Source organism: Ursus arctos, unplaced genomic scaffold (genome assembly GCF_023065955.2).
Source record: "Ursus arctos isolate Adak ecotype North America unplaced genomic scaffold, UrsArc2.0 scaffold_1, whole genome shotgun sequence".
In the NCBI taxonomy this organism is placed as follows: domain Eukaryota; kingdom Metazoa; phylum Chordata; class Mammalia; order Carnivora; family Ursidae; genus Ursus; species Ursus arctos.
In genome coordinates this window covers 36037682-36062263 of record NW_026622763.1, presented here as the reverse complement: position 1 = coordinate 36062263, position 24582 = coordinate 36037682, and the positions used below count along the sequence as shown (strand labels likewise).

Below are 24582 nucleotides of genomic sequence, written 5' to 3'. Positions count from 1 at the left end.
TGCTACAATCCTCACCATCTCACTTTAGTAGCTTTTCCTTTTTATGTTGTGTGCTTAGCCTCCAAGGGCTATTGCTTCTGGAAGCCTAAATTTTAAATTCTGTCCAATTTGAATGTTCACGAAATTGTTCTTTCCATACAGTCACAGAACATTGGAATTATTAGAACTGAAAGGTACCTTAGAGGTTAGCTGACTCTTCTCATTTCTTCCAACAAGACCCCTGAGGCCAAGCAAGTAAGGCAGCTTTCCCAGGGTTAAATATACATTAGTAGTTCTGCCAAAATGCTCTCTAACTCAATAGCTTTAAAAAATCCCTATTTCAAAGTTTCACGTTTTGTCAAGAGTCACCGCAACTCTCATCTCTATAAAGGCAACATTTGCTTCATAAGCACTTACCCCTGAGTGCAGGTAGCAGGGATCTCTCCTTCTTGTCATCACATTTGTTACATTCACTGAAGTACAGGAGTAAGAAGACGTCAACGAGCACCCACATCAGTGAAGTGGCTAGAACCACCTTGCAGTAAACGAACCTCCTCATGTCTTCCCTTGATTTCTAGTTAACACATAGACCGAAGACAGATGCTACAGTGACAAATCCAAGCCACAGGGGTGAACTCCAAGATAAAAGCAGGATGCATCCCACTGTATTAAAAAGAAGAAGAAGGAAAAGAAACTTTCATTACTGTATAGTGTTTTTCATATAAAGGAGATATAACATGAAATATAGGATTTATTTAATGTTGCCATATATATATATGTGTGTGTGTGTGTCTGTGTGTGTGTGTGTATGTATATATATATATATAGATAGATAGATAGATATATATCTATCTATATATATATATATATATCAGCACTCAACCTTCGAATTCAGAACAAAAAGCCTAAATAAATGAGAAGTGTAACAAGCCAGGCAGCTAAAATTCTAACAGCTAATCCTAGATCTGTCACTACTCTGCTGGGCGCTTGACAACTAGTTGATTTCTTCAGGTTGTGTTCTTTTCTTAAAAAGCCCTATCAGGCCATTTTGCAGAGCACCAGGTTGTCAAACAGAGCAGCCTGGAATTGACCCTGACTCAGCACTTTAGAGGAGTCAAAACCGCTGAAATAGAAATCATCCTGGAATACAACATATCACAGTAGTTAAGAACTAGCCTTGACACACAGACAGGCCTGAGTCTGTTCAACTCCTACCTCTGGATTCCTTTAAAAAAAACTTTTTAACAATTTATTTACTTTTTTGAGAGAGAGAGCACAAGTGGGGGGCAGAGGGAGAAAGAATCTCAAGTAGGCTCTGTGCTCAGCACAGAGGTCGCGGGGCTCACTCTCACCACCCTGAGATTACTACGCGAGCCAAAACCAAGAGTCAGACGCTTAACTGACTGTGCCACCCACGCGCCCCTCTGTGGGACCTGTTAAGCCTCTGTTTCCTCATCTACAAAATGAAAATAACAATGCCAAACCTAAAGATTTGCCACGAGGACTACCCACAGTAATGCTTGTCAAGCATCTTACAGAACAGATAATTATTAATATTAACATATAAAACAAACAAACAAAAATTCTCAAATTCTCAAAAAGGACCATTTTATGAAATAAGTCATCAGTTACTTAGCCTTAAAAACCCCATCTGGTCTGCATAGAAAGTATCCACAACAAATGTGTATTTTAGAATGGACAGTGTATGTTCAAAAAAATTATCAGAGAGGAAACAAAATATTAAAGTGACTTAAAATAACCAAAGCACAAATTCTAAAAGGCATAACAGATAAGTACACAATTATTGAGAGATATTCAATGTAAGTATAGAATTAATACCATAAACATATTTTTTATTTATACTATAAAGAGTAGTAACTACCTGGTTAATTTACTGTCATGTACAGTAAATATAACAAACCAAAAATATTCTCATATCATTTGCTACATTTAAAATCATATCAACTGTGGGGCTCCGGGGGCAGCCGGTTGGGTGTCCAACTCTTGATTTCGGCTCATCATGATCTCAGGGTCATGGGTCATGAGATGGAGCCCCATGTCGGCCTGCTCAGGATTCTCCCTCTCCCTCTTCCTCTCCTCTGTCCGTCCCCCACCCCACTCACTCTCTCTCTAAAAAAATTAAGTAAAATAAAATAATAACTTAAATTTAAAATCTTTGATGTGAATACATAACATCGTTTTAAAAGATATTTGGGAAGAACAGCTAGCTATTAAATACAAAGATACTTGAAATATTTCATAAATATTTGTCTCAAAATAAAAACATCAAAGTGCAATTTGTGGAGGCAGAAGCTCTTCAAATTAATGGCAGCAGACTTTGCATGACAAAGCAACACAAACGCTGCTGCCTGTTACAACCTACCCAGACTCACAATGAATTAAAAATTTACATAGGGTGACAGTGGAAAAAATTATAACAAAGAATCTATTTTCAATATCCACATTAAATTTACATTTATTCAGCATATAAATATTAAAAAAATGAAAGGTACAAAATGTGCACATTGAAGGAATACACGATATTTGGGGTTTATCTGTTTGCTTATTTTTTTCTTGAAAAAAATGGCAGGTTAACTATCTCCTTTATTTCATTCCAACTTCATTTTTCTATAAATATTATAACTAAACATTGGAACTCAGCCTCTAAACCTGATAACAAGGAAATGATTCCCCTATGTATATTTCCTGCTACTTTGTGCATGCTTTACTGAATATGAGATATGAAACAATTCAAGCTATCAAATGTTCTTTCTTTGGTCCTGTGATGAACTAGTTCCCTTCAGTCTATTGTGGAAAAAAAGTCTCCCAGCAAAGTATATATAACACTGATGGTTACCAAATAGCCATCCCCAGATTTAGGACAGGAATATCTTAAAAATAAAAGATCCTGTAATAAAGGATCTTATATGTTATATAAAGATCTATAATAAAAGACATAAACAACACCATCCCTGGCTCTTGTCATAAAATGAAAAGATGTCTTTGGGTTGGCATTTTGCCTCTCTGTGCTTCATTGTCTTTACTATAACATATTTCCTGTCATATTCACCTCACAAAATATGGTAAGGCTTAAGTGAGATAAAGTATGAGAACATTTTTAAAAGAAAATATAAAAAATATTTTGATAATAAAAAATGTGAAATCACTTAATATTAAATATTAAAATGTCTAAGATAAGACATTTCCTAATAAGAGCCTAACAGTTAAGGTTATTCAGAATTTAATATAAACTTTAGTTATAATAGAAAGTCAAAATCCTCAAGCATTATTCAAATTATTCTAATTTCATAGCCTGGTTATATATCAAGGCACTAGCGCTGAGAGAAGTCTCCTATTTTAAGTGATAAAACTACACTGCTGTTTAAATTTTTGTTTGTGAAAGTCTTTCCTCATATATTTCAAGTTTTTAATTCTATCTCTACCTTGAAAATACACTACATTTTATCATCCATCAGTTTTAGCTGCTGGCCCTTATATAACAGTAATCACATATATTGTATCCCAATATTCTTCATGAGAACAAAACCCGTTGAGCAGAAGGATGGTACAATATACACAGTAATAGTAACCGACATAAGCACAGTTGGTAGCCCCGGTTTATTTAAGAGAATCAGCATCTGCATTATGATTTTATTCCAGTAAGCCTCTGTTTATTTGCAAACACTTCTCGGTTTCTCAAACCAAATCCAAGTTCTGCAATATCGCCGGCTTGCCAAACCAATGTGGAACATGACTAACTTGCATAAACTATAGGCTCTTCTATCTGAAAACACAGCCCCTTTCCTAATTGTTTCAATATCTTTTGAGCACAGTTATTTCTCTCTTTAAAAGTATTTCTCTAGGCAGGAATACTTTTAAAAGAAAACTATCAAGTACCATCTTCTAGTCAGATTGCCTGTCTTTTTCTTCTTGCCCACCAAATCATGATATCAGCCAGATATTCTATGCATCTTCCAGGATTTTTGTTTGCGGATAGGCACCATTTTCTTTTTGTATCAAAAATAGATTTTAAATAAAAAAATCTAGATGAAGCTTAGGAGTTTGGTAAATATGTTTTTAAATAAGGAGAAAGAGTTTCTTGTTTCTGAATTACGAGGTTATCACTTGCATAGAGAGTCTAGTTTAGTTGCTATTAGACATATTTTTATCTGTACTCACTTATTTTGTGGAAAATTGCATAATAGGTGCAAATTTATTCAATCTACTTTGTGAGGCTGCCAAAGGATCCTGGGAGCTAGTGGAAGACTGCTGGTAGCGCTCCCAGAAGTTTCAGGCACCAGCATGCTTCAAATGTTTTAAATAGCTATGCAGGACTTCTGGGAGCTGATGACTGCACAAATTTGCAGAATTTGGTTTACGGACTGATATTTCTAATGTGTAAGCACTGAAAAAAAAAAAAAAAATACCCTGCTCTCGCCACAGGTGTGCTTGACAGGAAGACTGATCTATGTATGACTGAAGATCAAAAATTAAGATGAGCTAAGGGAATCCACCCACAGCCTAAACCAAAGGATCCACCATAAAAATCACAACACATAGGACTTATATACTAAGAGAGAAAGAAGCAAAACGAATGCCTGTTAAGTGAATACCTCTCTGCCGGTGTGGAAAAAGTGGACTAGAAGGGGAAAAAGACCCTCACTTGCTTTTAAACTAAGGAAAGTGGAATATTCATAATATAAAATCTGACTATGAGGAGGCAACCAAGCATAAGATCTAAACTTATACAGTGCAGAGTTAGAATGCCATGGGTTGAATCTGAGTTCCAATACCCACTAGTTGTATGGCTTAATTCAAGTTTCTTAAATCTGTGCCTCAGTTCTGCTAATCAGAAAATGTGAACAATAATACCTACCTCACAGGCTATGATGAGTACTGAAGGAATTATTACATGCAAAGCTCTTATAACAGTGCCCGGCACCTAGGAGGGGCTCAATATACATTAGTTATTAGTAGTAATATTATCATCATATTAGTAGTAATATTATCATCATCATGAACATCATCAAAAGAATAAGAAAAAGGAGTGAGAATTCTCTTTGCCCATCCTTCCAGAAGTAGTATATATTCAGTGTGTATGTATTCAGAGTGTCGGGGGACAAGATGAGCATCACAAATATATCTAACATTAATAATTGTGAGTATTACAAATTACAGTGTTTTATGGTTAATAATCACAAATATATTTAGTAGAGTTTCTGATCAGGAAGAGTTACACAGGATTTTACAATTGTCAAAACTCTTTGAACTATAGACTTAAGATCTGTGCCTTTCATTCTATATAATTATACCTCATTTTTTAAGGCAAAAACAAAATATTTGTGTACCTATCGTTTGACTCCCTGATCAGTATCTTTCTGACCCTTTTCCTAGATGTTCTCTATCAGTGACTTGGGTCTCCAGACTATTCCTTACCTATACCTTGCCTCAGGGCATGGCATATGCTGTTTTCTCTGTCCACTGACATGGTCATGGCTCCCTGTTCTTATTTCCTTAAGTTCTTACTTCCTTCCTGCTCAAATGTCAAATCTTGGAGAGCTTTCCTATCAACCTATATGCAATAACACACACAATTTAGTCACTCTGTATTTCTTGACTCATTTTATCTTTGTTCTTTGTACATATTACCCCAAACATATTAAAAGACTCATTGGTTTTTTAATTTGTTTATTATCTGTTCTCTTAAATAGTTTTATAAGAACAAGATTTCAAATATTTTACATATTCCCTTTCTCACTCAAATACATTTAAGTTTTTAAAACTCCAGCACTGGTTGTTGTGGATTATTATTATGAATTTTGCCACACCCATCCCCAAAAATTCGTGTGTGAAGTCCTAACCCCCAGTATTTTAGAATGTGACGATATTTGAAGATAGAGCCTTTAAAGAGGTAATGAAGGCAAAATGAGGTCATACACATGGGCCCTAATAGAAATGACAGGCACCTTATAAAAAGAGGTGATTAGGACACAATCAGAGGAAAGACGATGGGAAAACAGAGAAGGTAGCCATCCATATGCCACAGAGAAAGACCTCAGAATGAAATTTTAAGTCCACTGACACACTGATTATGGACTTCTAAATTCTGTGAGAAGATCAATTTCTCTGTGTAAGCAACATGGTCTGTGATACTTTGTTATGGCAGCTCCACCAAACTAATACACAGGTTAATCCAACTTTCCCCTATTCCACTCCTACATGCAAACAGATGAACATGACCTTGAATGAGCCCCCCACCCCCCATATGCTGCCTGTTCTCATTTTAACACTATAAATTCACATCACACTACAAGTAGACTTCCAGTGCTTTGCTGCAATCCTGCAACAGTTCAAACCAATCTCCACCCATCAGGAAACTTTCATACCTTGTTTGCCTTCCCCAGACTGCCATCTCCACACTTTCTCCTCTTAGCCCATCATTACACTTCTACATTTAGTGGAGAAGACATAAATAATCAGAAGACTACTTTGCCTGCTGCCATGTTGAATGTATCAACTCGCTTGTTTCCATTACTGCCAAGCCTAAACCTGCAAGTCCAGGTGTTACAATGGATGACTGTCCTTTTAGGAGTGCAACACCCTCTGCTCTCACATAGGATTTCACTGATGGATTGCACTTGTCTCTTCTGCATCATTTTTTCTTCTCTACTAAGTCAATGTTATCGATACAAAGATGCTATATGAATAATCATCTTAAAATAAACTAATTTGGCCCCACATCCCTCTTCAGCTATTCTTCCAGCAACCTGCTCATCTTTAATGCAAAACTTCTGGAAAGAATTACACATAACCACTGTTTACATATCCCATATCCCTAACCTCATATTTTCTCTTAAACCCACCAGGCTTTAAGCCCCTGCCACCATATGGAAACCTTATTTGATACAGTCACAACCAATGGGTCAAATTCAATGGTCAATCCTCAAGCACTATTTTACATAACTCCTAAGTAGCATTTGACATGCTTGGCCAAAAACCTTGTACTCTTCTTTTTTCTTTCATCTGTAGAATTTAGTGATTCACCCTTACATTTAGTACCCAGTGCTCATCACAAGTACCCTCCTTAATACTCATCACCTGTTTAACTCATCCTCCACCGACTTCCTCTCCAGTAACCACCAGTTTGTTCTCCAGTTAAGAGTCTGTTCCTTGATTTGTCTCTCTTATTTTTTCCCTTGGCTCATTTGTTTTGTTTCTTAAATCCAAATATGAATGAAATCACATGGTATTTTTCTTTCTCTGACTGACTTATTTCACTTAGCATAATACTCTCTAGCAACCATCCATGTCATTGCAAATGGCAAGACTTCATTCTTTTTATGGCTGAGCAATATTTCATTATAGATACATAGATAGATAGATAGATAGATAGATAGATAGATAGATAGACAGACAAATAGATACCACACCTCCTTTATCCATTCATCAGTTGATGGACATTTGGGCTCTTTCCATAATTTGGCTATTGTTGATAATGCTGCCATAAACTTTGGGGTGCATGTATTCCTTCAAATTAGCATTTCTGTATCCTTTGGGTAAATACCTAGTAGGACAATTGCTGGGTTGTAGGGTATTTCTATTTTTAACTTTTTGAGGAACCTCCATACTATTTTCCAGAATGGCTGCACCAGTTTGGATTCCCGCCAACAGTGAAAGAGGGTTCCCCTTTCTCTGCAACCTCGCCAACATCTGCTGCTTCCTGTGCAACTTTTTTTTACATCTCTTATTTGATCTTGCAGCAAATTCTGTTGGCTCTGCTTTCAGATATGACCCACCTCTTACCAATTCCACTGCTGCCACTCTAGACCAAGCCACCATCACCACCTTGACATACTGCTTAAACTACTTTTTTTTAAAAATAACTTTATTGAGATAGAATTTACAAACCATATAATTCACCCACTTAAAATTTACAATGCCTTGGCTTGTAGTATAGTCACAGAGCTATGCACAAACACTTTTAGAACACTTCTGTTACCTTAAAAGAAAACAGTTCCCCTTTGCTATAACCTCTCAATTGTCCCATACCCCTAGCCCTAGGTAACTGCTAATGTAATTTCTGTCTCTTATAGAAGTGTCCATTCTGAACTCTCATTTAAACAGTATCATACAACATATGATACTTTGTGACTGTCTTCTTCACTTAGCATAATATTTTCAAGATTTATCCATGTTGTAGCATATACCAGTACTTCATTTCTTTTTCTTGCCAAATAATATTCCATTACATGGGCATACTACTTTTTATTTATTCATTTGTCAGTAGGTCTACATTTGGATTATTTTTCACTTTTTGGTTATTATGAATAATGCAACTATGAAAATTCATGCACAAATATTTGTATGGACACATGTATTCATTTCTCTTGAGCATATCTTTAAAAGTGCTATCACTCAATCATATGCTATTCATTATCTTCTTAAATGCACTCCCAGAATAATCTATTCTCTGCACAGAAATCAGGTTGATCCTATTAAAATTTACATTTAATCAGATCTCTTCTCTGTTCTGCTCACATTGACCAATGGCTTTCTATCACATTTAAATTCTAAATCCTTCTCTTGACCTATAGCATTCAACCAAATCTGGACCTTGACTCCCTTTTCAGACCTCATCTTCTATCTCTCTCTCTCTTTCACTCAATGTGCTCCAGAATCTTCATGCTTAAAGTTCCCCCTAAAACACTCTTCCCCTAAATAATCCAATGGCACAACCCTTACCTTTTATTCAGATCTCTGCTCATATATCCTTAGAGATTTATTTTCTGGACCAATTTATCTAATATAATGCCCTGCCACCATCTATGCCATATACTTCTGTAGATTATTTGGAGTGCATATCGCTAGTGCGTGTTTATTTATTGCCTACTTTCCCCATGGAATTATGTCCATTATTTTCCATGCTATTCTTAAGATACTAAAAATAGTTTTTAGCACAAAATAGGTGATTGATAAACATTAGTTGAATGAGTGAATTCAAGAAGGACTGAGAAGTAAAAGATCCGAGAAAAATGTGGTAAAATTAAGCACTGGCAATAATAATAACGAAAACCAGAAACATAACATTTGTTTGGTTGAGTTGTAGGTGAATGGTCACTCTAAATAAAAAATAAAAGCAAACTTGTTCATTGGCATAAAGCTGTTCTCTCCCTCGATGTCTTCTGACATCCATGGTTCCTTTTACCCAGATCTCAGCTATCTTATGGAAAAAAAAGATTAAGGATAAGGTTGAGGTATCCTGTCACCAGAGTGGACAGAAGGCCATATGTACCTGTAAAGGTATGGCTCGCACCTATAGCTCTGAGTATGGCGATGTTTGGTACAGGCACCAACCTATACAAGTCACAATCCTACCCAGTCTCAGGTTATAGTGTTGCTGTCACTGTCCGAACAGCCACCTCTGGCCATACCACAGTGGCCCACAAAATTAACTGGGTCATGTTTTCTGATTTCCAGGCCATCTACAGTCTGACAATGGTATGTCTTTTGTGACAAAGGCCACCCAACAATGGAATGATAATCATGGTTTTAGATGGATTTTCCACACTTCCTACCATTCAAAATTTTTTGCTGAGTGTTGGAATAACATCCTCAAAAAAAGACTGAAAAAGATACCTGACCAACTTTCTAATAACCTCCCAGTCCACCCACGTGAGTAAAGCAGTTCGCTCACTAAATTTGGCCTTTCCTCCAAAAAATTCATCTTTCCTTGACCACCTACTAATGATCAGGATAAAAGGGATGGGAAATTATGTAAAACTATTTTGAAAATATGCGATTCCACCCTGTCCATTCCTGGACATGGCACATTTTTCTTTCCTGTAGCAAGAACCCCAAGCCAACATGACTAGTATACCTCTAGGTAATAGCCCAGCCAAAAGGGAGACTAGCATATTCAAACTTAATTCTCTTTGGATCAACAAGGTCCTAGAAAATGAGGATAATAAGCTCTTGTTTGTGCATCCTACTAACTGAATCCCCCTACAATGGTCCATGTGGGCCAACATGAAAGGTATTTGTAATCTTTGTAAAACTGTCTTTTTCCTACTTATATTTAACTCTTCCATATCAAAGGTCTCGATTAGAGTAAGAGATGATTGACAAAAAGAGGTGAAGTTATATTTATTGAGCTAAGAAACAACAAATTTCATGGCGTTGGGGGGAGATTAAAATCTTGACACCTGGGAAGAAAACATACTGTATTCCAATAGATGGAGGAAAGGGGTGGTGTCAGTTCATGTTCTCCCTGTCACCTAGATCCAGCATCAGAGCCTGGCAAAAAAATTACATGGCCTGCCTGAGTGAAGCAGCTCTTATGGCTGGAAGGCTGACTGCCATTTCATTTGTCACCTAAACTTGATAATTTCTGAAGAGTAGAAGTGATTTGTAGTCTTTTGTAGGTTTGAATCTTAATATAAGCATGTATTACTTTAAGAATAAAACAATTACCTTAATTATAAAAAGGAAAGTATTCCTTTAATTTATCCTACAGTTACAACTGGGTGTCTACAAAGATGCCAACAATGTACTAGGCACTAAAGACAAAAGTTCTAGAAGACATAAACCCTGCCTTCTGGTTTGGGACCCAGTAGGAGAGACAGAAAAGTATTGGTGTGGAGGTAAGAAAGGACATATGTGAAACATTAGGAATGATTCCAAAATGTGAAACTCTTTTTAATGTAGTTATTATATATAATTATTAATTTTGGCACAACGCGGCAACAAATAAAATTATTGAGCAAGCAGAGACTGAAAGAAGAGTGAAGTTTTATACAGAATGTTTCTAAGGCAGATGCCGCATCCCAAGGTAGTCTGTTATACATTGGATTTGTGGTCATGACTGTACATACGAATATGAATCTATTGAGATGCCATGAATGACAAAGCCTAACGTATGTGTTAATAAGACTTTATAAGCAATAGATTATCATTAAAATACAATGAAATTAGGTCGTCATGAAGAAAGCTTGTAAAAAGCTATTTATGACGCCCCAAAAGATATGAAATTAAGTAGTTTTAAAAAATGTATTCATCAACCTAAAAACTGCTCACCATGTATTTGTTTTACGTGTTTAATGACAGCTCAGTATTCATCTTATAAAATGGCATGCCAGTAGTTTAAGCTTGTTCATTAATAGTTACCAAGAGGGGAAAACAGAAATCCAAAATGTTCAAATGGATATACAACCTAGAGATTTAAGACAACAATAGAGCATTTAGAAAGTTCCCAATAGACATTTGGCAGGGAGCTGGCCATCTTCTATCATAAATCACATGATTGAAAAGAAAATAACTGTTTCCACTGAGGCATCAAACCATTAGGAAATCTTAAACCTCAGCTTCCTAGCTGGCCTTAAGGCATTTGAATTCTTCATGACAAAACACGTAAGGAATGAATTACAAGAGTTCTTATTTGAAATGTGGAGGGTAACGGCTACTTCTTGTCTAGTCTTTCTTTCCAAAGCTATTACTTGTAGAAGGCAATGAAAAATAATATTAAATTATCTTTAAAATTATATCAGAATCACTCTCTTCCAGCTGGAAATTAGTGGGAGGCAAAAAGAAAGTGAAGTCAAGTCAAAGAAAAGCCCAGAACTCTAGGACACAAAAGGACCCCAGCAGCACAAAGGAGAGGATGCAGAAGGGATTTAGCCACAAAAAAAAAAAAAAGAAAAACTTAGAAGTAAAATTGGTTAGCACTCCTTTCCAAAATTTTACTATATAGATGCACAAACGTAAATAAAATTTTATTTGCCTGCTCGAATATTTTAATATAGTGATTTTTTTTACCTTAATGATAGCTGAAAGAAATGCACACACTTCCCAAAAATAGAGTTAAGAAGTATTAACAGGTAAAATATTCAAAATCCTCCACTCAAAAAAAAAAAAAAAAAAGCCCTCCTTAATAAAGCTACCATATACTTACTTATTACTTTGATTTGCAGCTTGAGTTTATGTTTTTTTATTTCCCGCAACCTTCTTGGTGAAGTTATTAATCATAAATTAAGTGCCTTAAAAGACGGGCAATTAGAGGGAAGAAGTAAATAAAGAATTTAAAAAATCAGAATATTGATTACTCAGTCCCCAATTAATTAACAGTAAAGTAAAATTAGTATATACTCAAAGAATGAAAATTCATATCCTTATTAGCAAAGCAATCTTGTCTTATAAAATTGTTAATAACTGTAACTTGTCTATCAATATAAAGCAATCTAATATAATGAAGTGTATAATCCAATAATACAAAACACAGAAGCATTATAATTTAAGGAAATTTTCCAAAAACATATGAGAAAGGGAAAGATATAATACAAGATTTAAAAGTTGAGCAGAGATTACCATTATATGTACAAGCAAATGAACAACCAACCCGAAAACAAGGCAACATTTCCCTGCTGTCTGGGAAAACTACTAATTAATTCAAATAAGGACTGTGCTAATTAAAGAACTGTACATTAAAATTAAATACTGTTTTTAACAAAATTATATTTTAGGATGAAATGGGTACTTTTTTATTTTGTGGGTGGAAATGTAAAATGATAAAAACTTCCTTGGGGAGGCGCCTGGGTGGCTCAGTCACTAAGCCTCTTCCTTCAGCTCAGGGCATAATCCCAAGGTTCTGGGATGGAGACCCACATTTGGCTCCCTGCTCCACTGGGAGCCTGCTTCTTCCTCTCCCACTTCCCCTGCTTGTGTTCCCTCTCTTGCTGGCTGTCTCTCTCTCTGTCAAATAAATAAATAAAATCTTAAAAAAAAAAAAGAAAAAGAAAAAGAAAACTTCCTTGAAAAAAAATGTAGACTATTAAAAATAAATGATTTTTTACCCATTTTCTTAAAAATAATCAAATACTTCGAAACAATAATTTCTCTACCAGAAAACCCTCTGTAAAAACCTCATAGAGAAGATGGCAGAGTAGTAGGGGGTCCCTGGGCTTGCCTCGTCCCTGAAACACAGCTAAATCAACATCAAATCATTCTGAACAACAAGGAAATCGATCTGAAGATTAAGAAAACAATCTGCACAACTGGAGGGAGAGAACATGGCAGAAGCAAGGTTCGGAGATGTGAACTGAGGGAGAGAAACGCCTCAGTGCCATAGAGGGAAAGCCTTTTCGCAGAGAGAAGTCAGGGAGAGAAGGAGAGAGTGGGAGAGAGAGCAGCGTGCAGGGTTCTCACAAGATGCTCTGGTGTAGGGATCCCCTGGTTCACACTGGGAGAGAATGGTCCCCTTCCTGGAGTACATCTGGAAGAGGGTATATTGCCACGTATTTTTAAATTTCTTCTTTAATTTCCTCATTACCCATTCATTCTTTAGTAGGATGTTCTTTAACCTCTATGTATTTGTGGTCTTCCCAATTTTTTTCTTGTAGTTGACTTCAAGTTTCATTGCATTGTGGTCTAAAAATGTGCATGGTATGGTCTTGATCTTTTTGTACTGGTTGCGGCCTGATCTGTGACCCAGTATGTGCTCCATTCCGGATTCAAAGAGATTGTTTCCTCATTGATCTTCTGCTGAAATGATCTGTCCATTGCTGTGAGTGGGATTAAAGTCCCTTACTATTATGGTATTATTATCAATGTGTTTCTTTAACTTTGTTATTAATTTATTTATATATCTGGCTGCTCTCAAGTTGACTCTTTGAATGACTCACTTGACCAGATGGACTTAACAGATATATTCAGAGCATTTAATCCTAAAGCAGCACACACATTCTTTGTGAGTGCAACTGGACCATTCTCCAGAATGGATCACATACTGGGTCATAGATCAGACCTCAACCAGTACAAAAAGATTAAGATCATACCATGTACATTTTTAGACCATGATGCTATAAAACTTGAAGTCAACTACAAGAAAAAACTTGGGAAGACCACAAATAGATAGAGGTTAAAGAACATCCTACTAAAGAATGAATGAGTGATGAGGAAATTAAAGAAGAAATTAAAAAATACATGGAAGGAAATGAAAATGAAAACATGACAGTCCAAAACCTTTGGGAAGAGGGAAGTGTATAGCAATACAGGTCTTCCTCAAGAAGCAAGAAAGGTCTCAAATACATAACCTAACCTTACACCTAAAGGAGCTGGAAAAAGAACAGCAAGCAAAGCCTAAATCCATTAGAAGAGGGGAAATAATAAAGATTAGAGAAGAAATAAATAATATAGAAATCAAAAAAGCAGAACAGATGAACAAACCTAGGAGTTGGTTTTTTGAAAGAATTAACAAAACTGATAAATCCCCACCCAGACTTATCAAAAAGAAAAGACAAAGGACCCAAATAAATAAAATCATGAATGAAAGAGGAGAGATCACAACCAATACCGCAGAAATACAAACAATTATAAAAGAATATTATGAGCAATTATATGCCAACAAATTGGGCAATCTGGAAGAAATGGTTAAATACCTAGAAATATATAAACTACCAAAACTGAAAAAGGAAGAAATAGAAATTTTGAACAGACCCCATAACCAGCAAAGAAATTGAGTCAGTAAAAAATTTCCCAACAAACTAGAGTCCAGGGCCAGATGGCTTCCCAGGGGAATTCTATCAAACATTTAAAGAAGAATTAATTAATATTCTTCTGAAGCTGTTCCAAAAAATAGAAATGAAAGAAAAACTTCTAATTAACTCTATAAGGCCAGTATTACCTTGATCCCAAAACCAAAGACCCCACTAAAAAGGAGCATTACAGACTAGCATCCCTGATGAACATGGATGCAAAAATTTTCAACAAGATACTAGCAAATCAAATCCAACAGTACATTAAAAGGATTATTCACCATGATCAAATGGGATTTATTCCTGGGCTGCAGGGTTGGTCGATATCCAAAAATCAATCAACATGATACACCATATTAATAAAAGAAAGGATAAGAACCATATGATCCTCTCAATAGATGCAGAAAAATCATTTGACAAAATAACAGCATCCTTTCTTGAATAAAAAAAAAAAAAAAAACCTCAAGAAAATAGGGATAGGGGCGCCTGGGTGGCTCAGCGGTTAAGCGTCTGCCTTCGGCTCAGGGCATGATCCCGGCGTTATGGGATCAAGCCCCACATCAGGCTCCTCCGCTATGAGCCTGCTTCTTCCTCTCCCACTCCCCCTGCTTGTGTTCCCTCTCTAGCTGGCTGTCTCTATCCTGTCGAATAAATAAATAAAATCTTTAAAAGAAAAAAAAAAAAGAAAATAGGGATAGAAGGAACATACCTCAATATCATAAGGGCCATATATGAAAGACCCACAGCTAAAATTATTCTCAATGGGGAAAATCTGAGAGTTTTTCCACTAAGGTCAGGAACATGACAAGGATATCCACTTTCACCACTGCTGTTCAACAAAGTACTGGAAGTACTAGCCTCAGCAATCAGACAACAAAAAGAAATAAAAGGCACCCAAATCTGCAAGGAAGAAGTCAAACTTTCACTCCTCACAGATGACATGATATTCTATGTAGAAAGCCTGAAAGACTCTACAGAAAAATTGCTAGAACTGATACATGGATTCAGCAAAGTTACAAGATATAAGATCAATGTACAGAAATGTGGTGCACTTCTATACACCAGTAATGAAGCAGCAGAAAGAGAAATCAAGGAATTGATCCCATTTACAATTGCTCCAAAAAACATAAGATACCTAGGAACAAACTTAACCAAAGAGTGAAAATATCTGTATGCTGAAAGTCATAGAACACTTATGAAAGAACTTGAAGAAGACACAAAGAAATGAAAACACATTCCATGCTCATGGACTGGAAAAGCAGATATATCTAAAATGTCTATACTACCCAAAGTAATCTACACATTCAATACAATTGTGATCAACACAACACCAGCATTGTTCCCAGAACTAGAACAAACAATCCTAAAATTTGTATGGAACCATAGAAGAACCTGAATAACCAAAGTAATGTTGAAAAAGAAAAGCAAAGCAGGAGGCATCACGATCCCAGACTTTAGGCTGTATTACACAGACGTAATCATCATGAGAGTTTGGTACCGGCACAAAAACAGCCACATAGGTCAACAGAACAGAATAGAGAAACCAGAAATGGACCCACAACTATATGGTCAACTAATTTTTGATAAAGCAGGAAAGAATATCCAACGGGGAAAAGGCAGTCTATTCAACAAATGGTGTTGGGAAAATTGGACAGCCACAAGCAAAAGCATGAAACTAGACCACTTTCTTACACCATACACAAAAAAAGACTCAAAATGGATGAAAGACCTAAATGTGAAACAGGAAACCATCAAAATCCTAGAGGAGAAAGCAAGCAGCAACCTCTTTGACGTTAGCCGTAGCAACTTCTTACTAGACACATCACCGGAGGCAAGGGAAACAAAAGCAAAAATGAACTATTGGGAACTCATCAAGATAAAAACCTTCTGCACAGTGAAGAAAACAATCAATAGAACTAAAACACGACCAACACCATGGGAGAAGATATTTGTAAATGACATATCAGGTAAAGGGCTAGTACTCAGAATCTATAAGGAACTCATCAAAATCAACACTCCCAAAATAAATAATCCAGTTACAAAATGGACAGAAGACATGAGCACACATTTCTCTAAAGAAGACATACGAATAGCTAACAGACATAAAAAATGCTCAGCATCACTCATGATCATGGAAACACAAATTAAAACCAGGATGAGATACCACCTCACACCTGTCAGAATGGCTAAAATTAACAACTCATGAAAAAACAGATGTTGGTGAGGATGCAGAGTAAGGGGAACCCTTTTGCACTGTTGGTGGGAATGCAAACTGGTAGAGTCACTCTGGAAAACAGTATGGAGGTTCCTCAAAAAATTAAAAATAGAACTACCCTATGACCCCGCAACTGCACTCCTAGGTATTTATCCCAAGGATACAAAAATGCTGATTCAAAAGGGCATATGTACTCCAATGTTTATAGCAGCACTATCAACAATAGCCAAATTATGGAAGGAGCCCAAATGTCCATCAACTGATGAAGAGAGAAAGAAGTGGTGTATGTATGTGTGTGTGTGAGTGTGTGTATATATACACACACACATACATACATAGTGGAATATTACTCAGCCATCAAAAAGAATGAAGGCTTGCCACTTGCAACAACATGGATGGCACTAGAGTGTATTATGCTAAGTGAAATAAGTCAGAGAAAGATAAATATCATATGATTTCACTCATATGTGGAATTTAGGAAAGAAAACAGATGAACATAGGGAAAGGGAAGGAAAAATAAAATAAGATAAAAACAGAGAGGGAGTCAAACCATAAGGGAGAACAAACTGAGGGTGGTGGAAGGGGAGGTGGTTGGGGGGATGGGCTAGATGTGTGATGGGCATTAAGAAGGGCACTTGTTGGGATGAGCACTGGGTATTATAGGTAAGCAATAAATCACTAAATTCTATTCCTGAAACCAATACTACACTATATGTTCACTAACTTGAATTATGATCATTAACTTGAATTTAAATTTTAAAAAATAAATAAGTAAAAAATAAAAACCCCATATTAAAGGGTTTATACATGGAGATAGTATGATGACATTATTTATTTAAAAGAGTTCAAAATAGATAACACAGCTAATTGGTAGCATATTATGCTGCTATTAGAAACTTATGCAATTTTGTAGTAACATGAAAAAAGCTTATAAGATACGATAAAACTTAACAAATTAACATACATAATTGTTTATACACTATAATCACAACTATTTTTTTTTTTACTTATTTTTATAAAAGTACTGGAAAGAATAGGTGGGAACATGTGGATTTTTTTATTGTTTTGCAATTCTTCCTATTATTTTCTCTAATTTTCAAATTATCCAGAAATAGCATATATTATCTGAATTATGGGAAATACATGTTTTATTAGTTTTATTTGAAAGCAAGTAAAAAAACACCACGTAATAGTGGTAAAGAATAAAATCCTTAGTTATGTGACACTTGTGCACATGCATATGTGAGTCCATGGGCACACACACAGTTATGATAAAGTGTAACAAATAGTATCAGACTCAAAGGATTATCAGAAATTGTTCACAAAACACAGTAAATGAGAATGAAAAGGAGGGCAGAACTTAACATCAAAATAATGTCTGATTTAAGGGGCACCTGGGTAGCTCAGTTGGTTAGATGTCTGACTCTTGATTTCAGCTCAGGTCATGATCTGAGGGTCCTAGGATTGAGCCCCATGTCGGGGGGGGGGGGGTCATGCTCAGCAGGGAGTCTGCTTGAGATTCTCTCTCTCCTCTCCCTCTGCCCCTCCCCACCCTCTCCTACAATAAATGAATAATTTTTTTTACTTAATTAAAAATTAAAAAATACAATAAAGTCTAATTTAAGTATTCTGTTTCCAGATTTTTCTCTCGTTTCCAAAAGTCTCCAGTGTTATAGAATCTATGTGATTTTAGTAAGATAAAAGTCTGCACCCATGTCAAATTCTATTAAAACTCTACATTCTTTTCAAGAAATTGACTAACTTTTCAAACCTGGAGTCTCGTGCAAGATTCAGGAACTATCTTTTTCTGGTTGCATTTGTGATTTTTGTTCCAAACAAATACCTTCCCAAAACCATCAGGACCAGTATTTAAAAGCAGTCATTGAAATTAGGGAAGACTACTTCACTTCTAATAACTGTCACTATTGCAGCCTGCATTTCATCAAATCCAACTAAGTTTTTACAGAAGAAACAACACCAATGAATTTTATATGTCACTTATGTAAAGAAATTTAATATATTAAAGACATACCCTCTTGAACCCCAAAAGGTTCTTCCCTTCTATCTGATTTAGATTAAAATGGCATACTAACTGGAGTACCTGAGAACTACACTGATTGCTGCTACAGAAAAACATACTGTAATCCGAAAAAACCATCATTGAGTTAATGACAAAAATAATTAGATTCAAAAATCAAACTACCATGAGCCAAAAAAAAAAAAATACTCCCTGTTAAAAGAAGCCACCCTATTGTTTTTATTTAGACAAAAGAAAAATTTAAAAAGATGTAGCGTATAAGAAATAAAATCTATCCTGTAGCCTGTTTTTTAAATGTCTAATCTAAAAATGCTATTTTAAATGACCTAAATTCTCATTTTAATGCAATAATTAAATAATATGTCTCTGGGTCACGAAAAATTGTATGTCCATTTATCTCTCTGTGCCAGTCATCGCCAATTAAATCGACTTCTGGAGACAATTTTTCTTTCAGTATTATTTACCAGAAATGAGCTATGAGGAATATGGTGGAAGGCTGGGGAACAGTGCAGGGCAGGAGAGAAATGATTGTCACCCTACTCAATTTTACCTCAACTGTTAGATTTCTTTTCTAGAAATGAGATCTTTATAGTTTACATTAGAGCAGTGAGAAACAAGTTATTAATAGACAGCTTTTCCTATTACAGTTTATTTTTGAGTCAAGGTTCAAATTCCAGAAGCATATAAGTCATAAATTTTCTGCAAAGCTTTTACAGTTTTATACTTCAAAAAGCAAAAGGAGAAAGCTTCAAGATCAATAACATCTGATTTGTCCAAGGAAAGGCTCCACTATATGCAGCTGAATGGTTATAATGTTTTCCTTTGATTTTGATAAGCATAGTAAATACATTCTAACCACTGATTGAGATCCAAACAAATCAGTAAGTGTACACCATTCCAAAATCTCTTATCTATTAATTTCAGTGGAATAAAACAGTGCACAAACTGAGAAAGAAAATGCTGGTGTGATTCCTCCCCTGCAAAAAACCATAATCAGTATAAAAATTCTCAGATTTCCCACATCCATTCAGCTCCACCCCAGCAGAACAGCAATCAACATTTTATTTTTCTTTTAGCTTACATTTCCAGCAGATACCTACGAAGGCAGCAATCTGAATTAACGAAACCTATTACTGATGCATTGGATATTTTTCTTTATGCCATTTTTAATTCCTGGTTATTCCCTCTCTTCTCACTTTTGAAATTAAATCTTTCTTTGATCATATTTAAGTCATGTTTCTCTTCACATTTTTATATTCCTTTTTCATTCATCTCATTTCCTCTCTATATTCTCCTCTTTTTTTTCACTTATAAGAGTCACTAGCCAGGATTTTTCTTTTCAATTTGCATTTGGCTCTGCAGGATATATTTGTCAGTTGTTTCTCCCATTCTTTCCCCAACTTCCCTGTATTTTCTTTCTCTTGTGTGGAGACAACAACATATCTCCTGGCCATCCCAATATTCCTTCATTATCTCTTCTTGCCATTTTACAGAAACTCCTTTTCTCTTAGCCCAAACCTGAATGCACATTCTTTTTTTTTTTTTTTTAAGAGAGAGAGCTCACATGAGTAGGGGGAGGGACCGAGAGAGAGGGAGAGAGAAAATCCTCAAGCAGACTCCCCACTGAGCAGAACCTGCCACAGGGCTTGATCCCAGGACCCTAAGATCATCACCTGAGCCAAAATCAAGAGTCAGACATCTAACCAACTGAGTCACCCAGGTGCTCCCCGAATGCATATTCTAAGTTCTCTCTTCATGCCAAACCAAACCAAAATGATAATTGTTGACCCCTAAGAAAGACTGTTATGATAGTCATGTGCCAGTTCTGAGATACTGAAGAGGCTAAATAATAGCAAAGATATCACAACAATAAACGTTTGTATCAAAGAGCCAGACATATAGAAAGTGCTGCATTGTTGTCTTGTTGTTGTTGTTGTTGTTTTCTAAAAATCCACCACTATGTAGTACAGTTAGTACAGTATTACACAGACTTTGATTCAAGTCCCACCTCCACCATCCTTTCATTTGGAGATATTGGAGAGATTAATTTGCCTAAGCTAAACCCAGTTGTTCCCATGTTTACAAAGTGACAATGAGAGCAATATCTACTTGTAAGGTCATGGTAAAGATTATATATATAAAATGAGGATCATAGGAACTGGTACATAGTAACTAACCAATACACGTTTGCCATTGCTATCACCGTGATCAACAGTATGATGAGCAAAATAATTTAATACGACTTGAAAAGAGAAAAGGATTTAAGATTCATTCATATATAAGCTATTTATTTCACTTATTTGGCAAACTGAAGTGCCTAAATGCTCTTAGCTCTATGCTGGATGGTTGGGACGACTTACTTCACTGAATTTATAAGACAGCAATTCCAGATAAAATCAAAGACCTGTTGAAGATTAAGATTTCTGGGGCCAACATCACTGTTAAGAGTACGGATTCTATGCCTTCACTTGCTTCTGACTGCCTGCTTCGCTGCCCACACACCCTGCCATCATTCCACAGAAATCCTTCGATTACCAACGGTCCTTTGCCAAAGTAGGCCAGTGTCCAGGGCACTGGCTCCTCACCTCACTCGGGCCTATGCCAAAGATGTGAAATTTGGTATAGATGCCCGGGCCTTAGTGCTTCAAGGAATAGACCATTCAGCCAATGCTGTAGCCATTACTATGGGGCCAAAGGGAAGAACAGTGATTATTTAACAGAGTTGGGGAAGTTCCAGAGTAACAAAAGATGGTGTGACCATTGCAAAGTCCATTGACTTAAAGATAAATATAAAAATATTGGTGCTAAACTTGTTCAAGATGTTGCCAATAACACAAACGAAGAAGCTGGAGATGGCACCACGACTGCTACTTCCCTGGCACGCTCCATTGCCAAGGAAGGCTTTGAGAAGATTAGCAAAGGTGCTAATGCTGTGGAAATCAGGAGAGGTGTAATGCTAGCTGTTGATGCTGTAATTGCTGAACCTAGGAAGCAGCCTAAAACTGTGGCAACCCCTGAAGAAATTGCTCAGGTTGCCATGATTTCTGCAAATGGAGACAAAGAAATTGGCAACATTATTTCTGATGCAATGAAAATGCTTGGGAGAAAGGACATCATCACAGTAAAAGCTGGAAAAACACTAAATGATGAATTAGAAATTATTGAAGGTATGAAGTCTGACTGAAGTTATATTTCTCCATATTTTACTAATACATCAAAAGCTTAGAAATGTGGGAGTACCTGGGTGGCTGCGTCAGTTAAGCTTTGGACTCTTGATTTCAGCTCAGGTCATGATCTCAGGGTTGTGGTATCGAGCCCTGAGTTAGGCTCTGCACTCAGCAGGGAGTTTATTTTTCTCCATCTCTCTCTCACTGTCCTTCTGCCCCTCCCTCCACTTGCATGCACACACACTCTCTCTAAAATAAAACTTTAAAAAAAAGGGAAAGAGGTCCAAAATGTGAATTCCAAGATGCCTATGTTCTACCAAGTGAAAAGAAAATTCCTAGTGTCCAGTCCATTGTACTTGCTCTTGAAACTGCCAATGCTCATCAAAAGCCCTTGGTCATAACTGCTGAAGATACTGATGGAGAAGCTCTGAGTACAGTGGTTTTGAACTGGCTAACAGTTGGTTTTCAGATTGTAGCAGTCAAAGCTCCAGGTTTTGGCGACAATAGAAAGAACCAGCTTAAAGACGTGGCTATTGCTACCGATGGTGCAATGTTTGCAGAAGAAGGATTGACTCTAAATCTTAAAGATGTTTAGCCTCATAACTTAGGAAAAGTTGGAGAGGTCACTGTGACCAAAAATGATGCCACAATTTTAAAGGAAAAGATGACAAGCCCGAACTGAAAAATGTATTCAAGAAATCATTGAGCAGTTAGATATTTCAACCAGTGAATATGAAAAGGAAAAGCTGAATGAACATCTGGCAAACTCTCAGATGGAGTGGCTGGGCTGAAGGCTGGTGAGACAAGTGATAATAATGTGAATGAAAAGAAAGACAGAGTTTTAGGTGCCCTCAGTGCAGCCAGGAGCTGCTGGTGAAGAAGGCAGTGTTCTGGGAGGGCGTTGTGCCCTGTGCTTTGGGGCACTTTGGGACACTCCAGCCTTGGATTCAATAACTCCAGCTGGTGAAGATCAAAAACTTGGTATAGAAATTATTAAGAGGACACTCAAAATTCCTGCAATAACCACTGCTAAGAATTCAGATGTTGACACAGCATTGACAGTTGAGAAAATTATGCAAAGTTCCTCAGATGTTGGTTATGACCTTACGCTTGGAGATTTTGTGAATACGGTGGAAAAAGGAATCACCAATCCAACTAAGATTGTAAGAACTGCTTTTTTTTTTTTTTTTAAGATTTTTTTATTTATTTATTTGACAGAGAGAGAGACAGCCAGCGAGAGAGGGAACACAAGCAGGGGAAGTGGGAGAGGAAGAAGCAGGCTCCCAGCATAGGAGCCTGACATGGGTCTCGATCCCAGAACGCCGGGATCACGCCCTGAGCCGAAGGCAGACGCTTAACGACTGAGCCACCCAGGCGCCCCAAGAACTGCTTTAATGAACGCAGCTGAAGTGGCCTCTTGGTTAACTACCACAGAAGCTGTAATCACTGGAATGCCTAAAGAAGAAAAGGAGCTTGGAACAGGCGCAATGGGTGGAACAGGAGGTAGTATGGGAGGTGGCGTGTTCTATATCCTAGAATAGTGCTTCACCATTATTAATGAGCTGTGAGAGGAAACTCAAGGCAGAGCTCCTCAACAATAACTTCAGAGAAGTCAGCTGAAGAAAAACCTGAAGAAAAGGCTGGCCAGGTGACTGGGTGGCTTAGTCGGTTAAGTGGCCAACTCCTGATTTCAGCTCAGGTTATGATCTCATGGTCATGAAATCAAGCCCCGCGACTGGCTCCATGCTCAGCGGGGAGTCTGCTTGAGGATTCTCTCTCTCCCTCTCCCTCTACCCCCTACCCCAAGATGAATAAAAAAATCATTTAAAAAATTGATATTAAGAAAATCACTATAAGCATTAGTTTCTGGTTTCATTTGACAACATAATGCTTTACTGCTGTCATTGCCCATGCCTACAGATCATTTACTTTGTATTTTTGAATAAAAGACATTTGTACTTTCCTGAGAACTGAGTGCAAAAGCCATGTACTGATGTACTGCTTTCAACTTAAATCACTGAGGCGTTGTAACTATTATTCTGTCAAAATCAGGATTTTAGTGCTTGCCATCTCCAGATGAAAAATTAGGAAGCAGCCTTTCTGTGGAAAGTAAGAATAATTGCAATAATTGTAAAAATTTCCAATAGAAAGAATATTGTAAAAGTGAGGACATGCTCAATGGTATGACGTTATGAAGAGATCAAGATATATATATTCTATGTATAGCTCCAGAACTCACTTTGTGACCTTAGAAAGAACAGTTTCAGACAAACAGAAAAAGCAAGTCAGTGTGTTGAGGTACGAATGGAGGATGTAGATTTGAGACAGAGAATATAGATATTCTTGGAAACATCTAGTTGTGAGCAGAGACAAGAGTTTCTGTGTAGCTGAAAGTGGACTTGGACTAAAGGGAGGATTCATGCACAGGTGAATGTTTTGAAGGGGAAAGATCCTTTGACATGTCTAATGCCAATGGGAAGAAATCAGGGGAGAGGAAGAAGGCTGAGGATACAGAAGAGAAAGAAAATACTCCTCAAGTCAGGGCTTTTTGAACACATACAGGTGTAAGATCCAGAACACGCACAAAGGCATTGGGTTGTAAGAGGAAGAAGCATCAGAAGGGAAGAATGAAAGAAGTCAGGGAGAGTGATGAATTAG

General features: G+C 36.8%; 1 protein-coding gene and 1 pseudogene across 1 annotated transcript in view; one reads left to right on the top strand and one right to left on the bottom strand.

The window, feature by feature from the left end:
* Positions 1-24582, bottom strand: part of GALNT13 (polypeptide N-acetylgalactosaminyltransferase 13) — a 467481-nt gene that overhangs the window by 430186 nt on the left and 12713 nt on the right. The window contains exon 2 of the mRNA XM_026492778.4: positions 397-642. Coding sequence (XP_026348563.1) covers positions 397-538 — 142 coding nt within the window. The 5' untranslated portion in view covers positions 539-642. The remainder of the gene's footprint in view (positions 1-396; positions 643-24582) is intronic.
* LOC113248388 (60 kDa heat shock protein, mitochondrial-like) lies at positions 9307-23465 on the top strand (annotated as a pseudogene).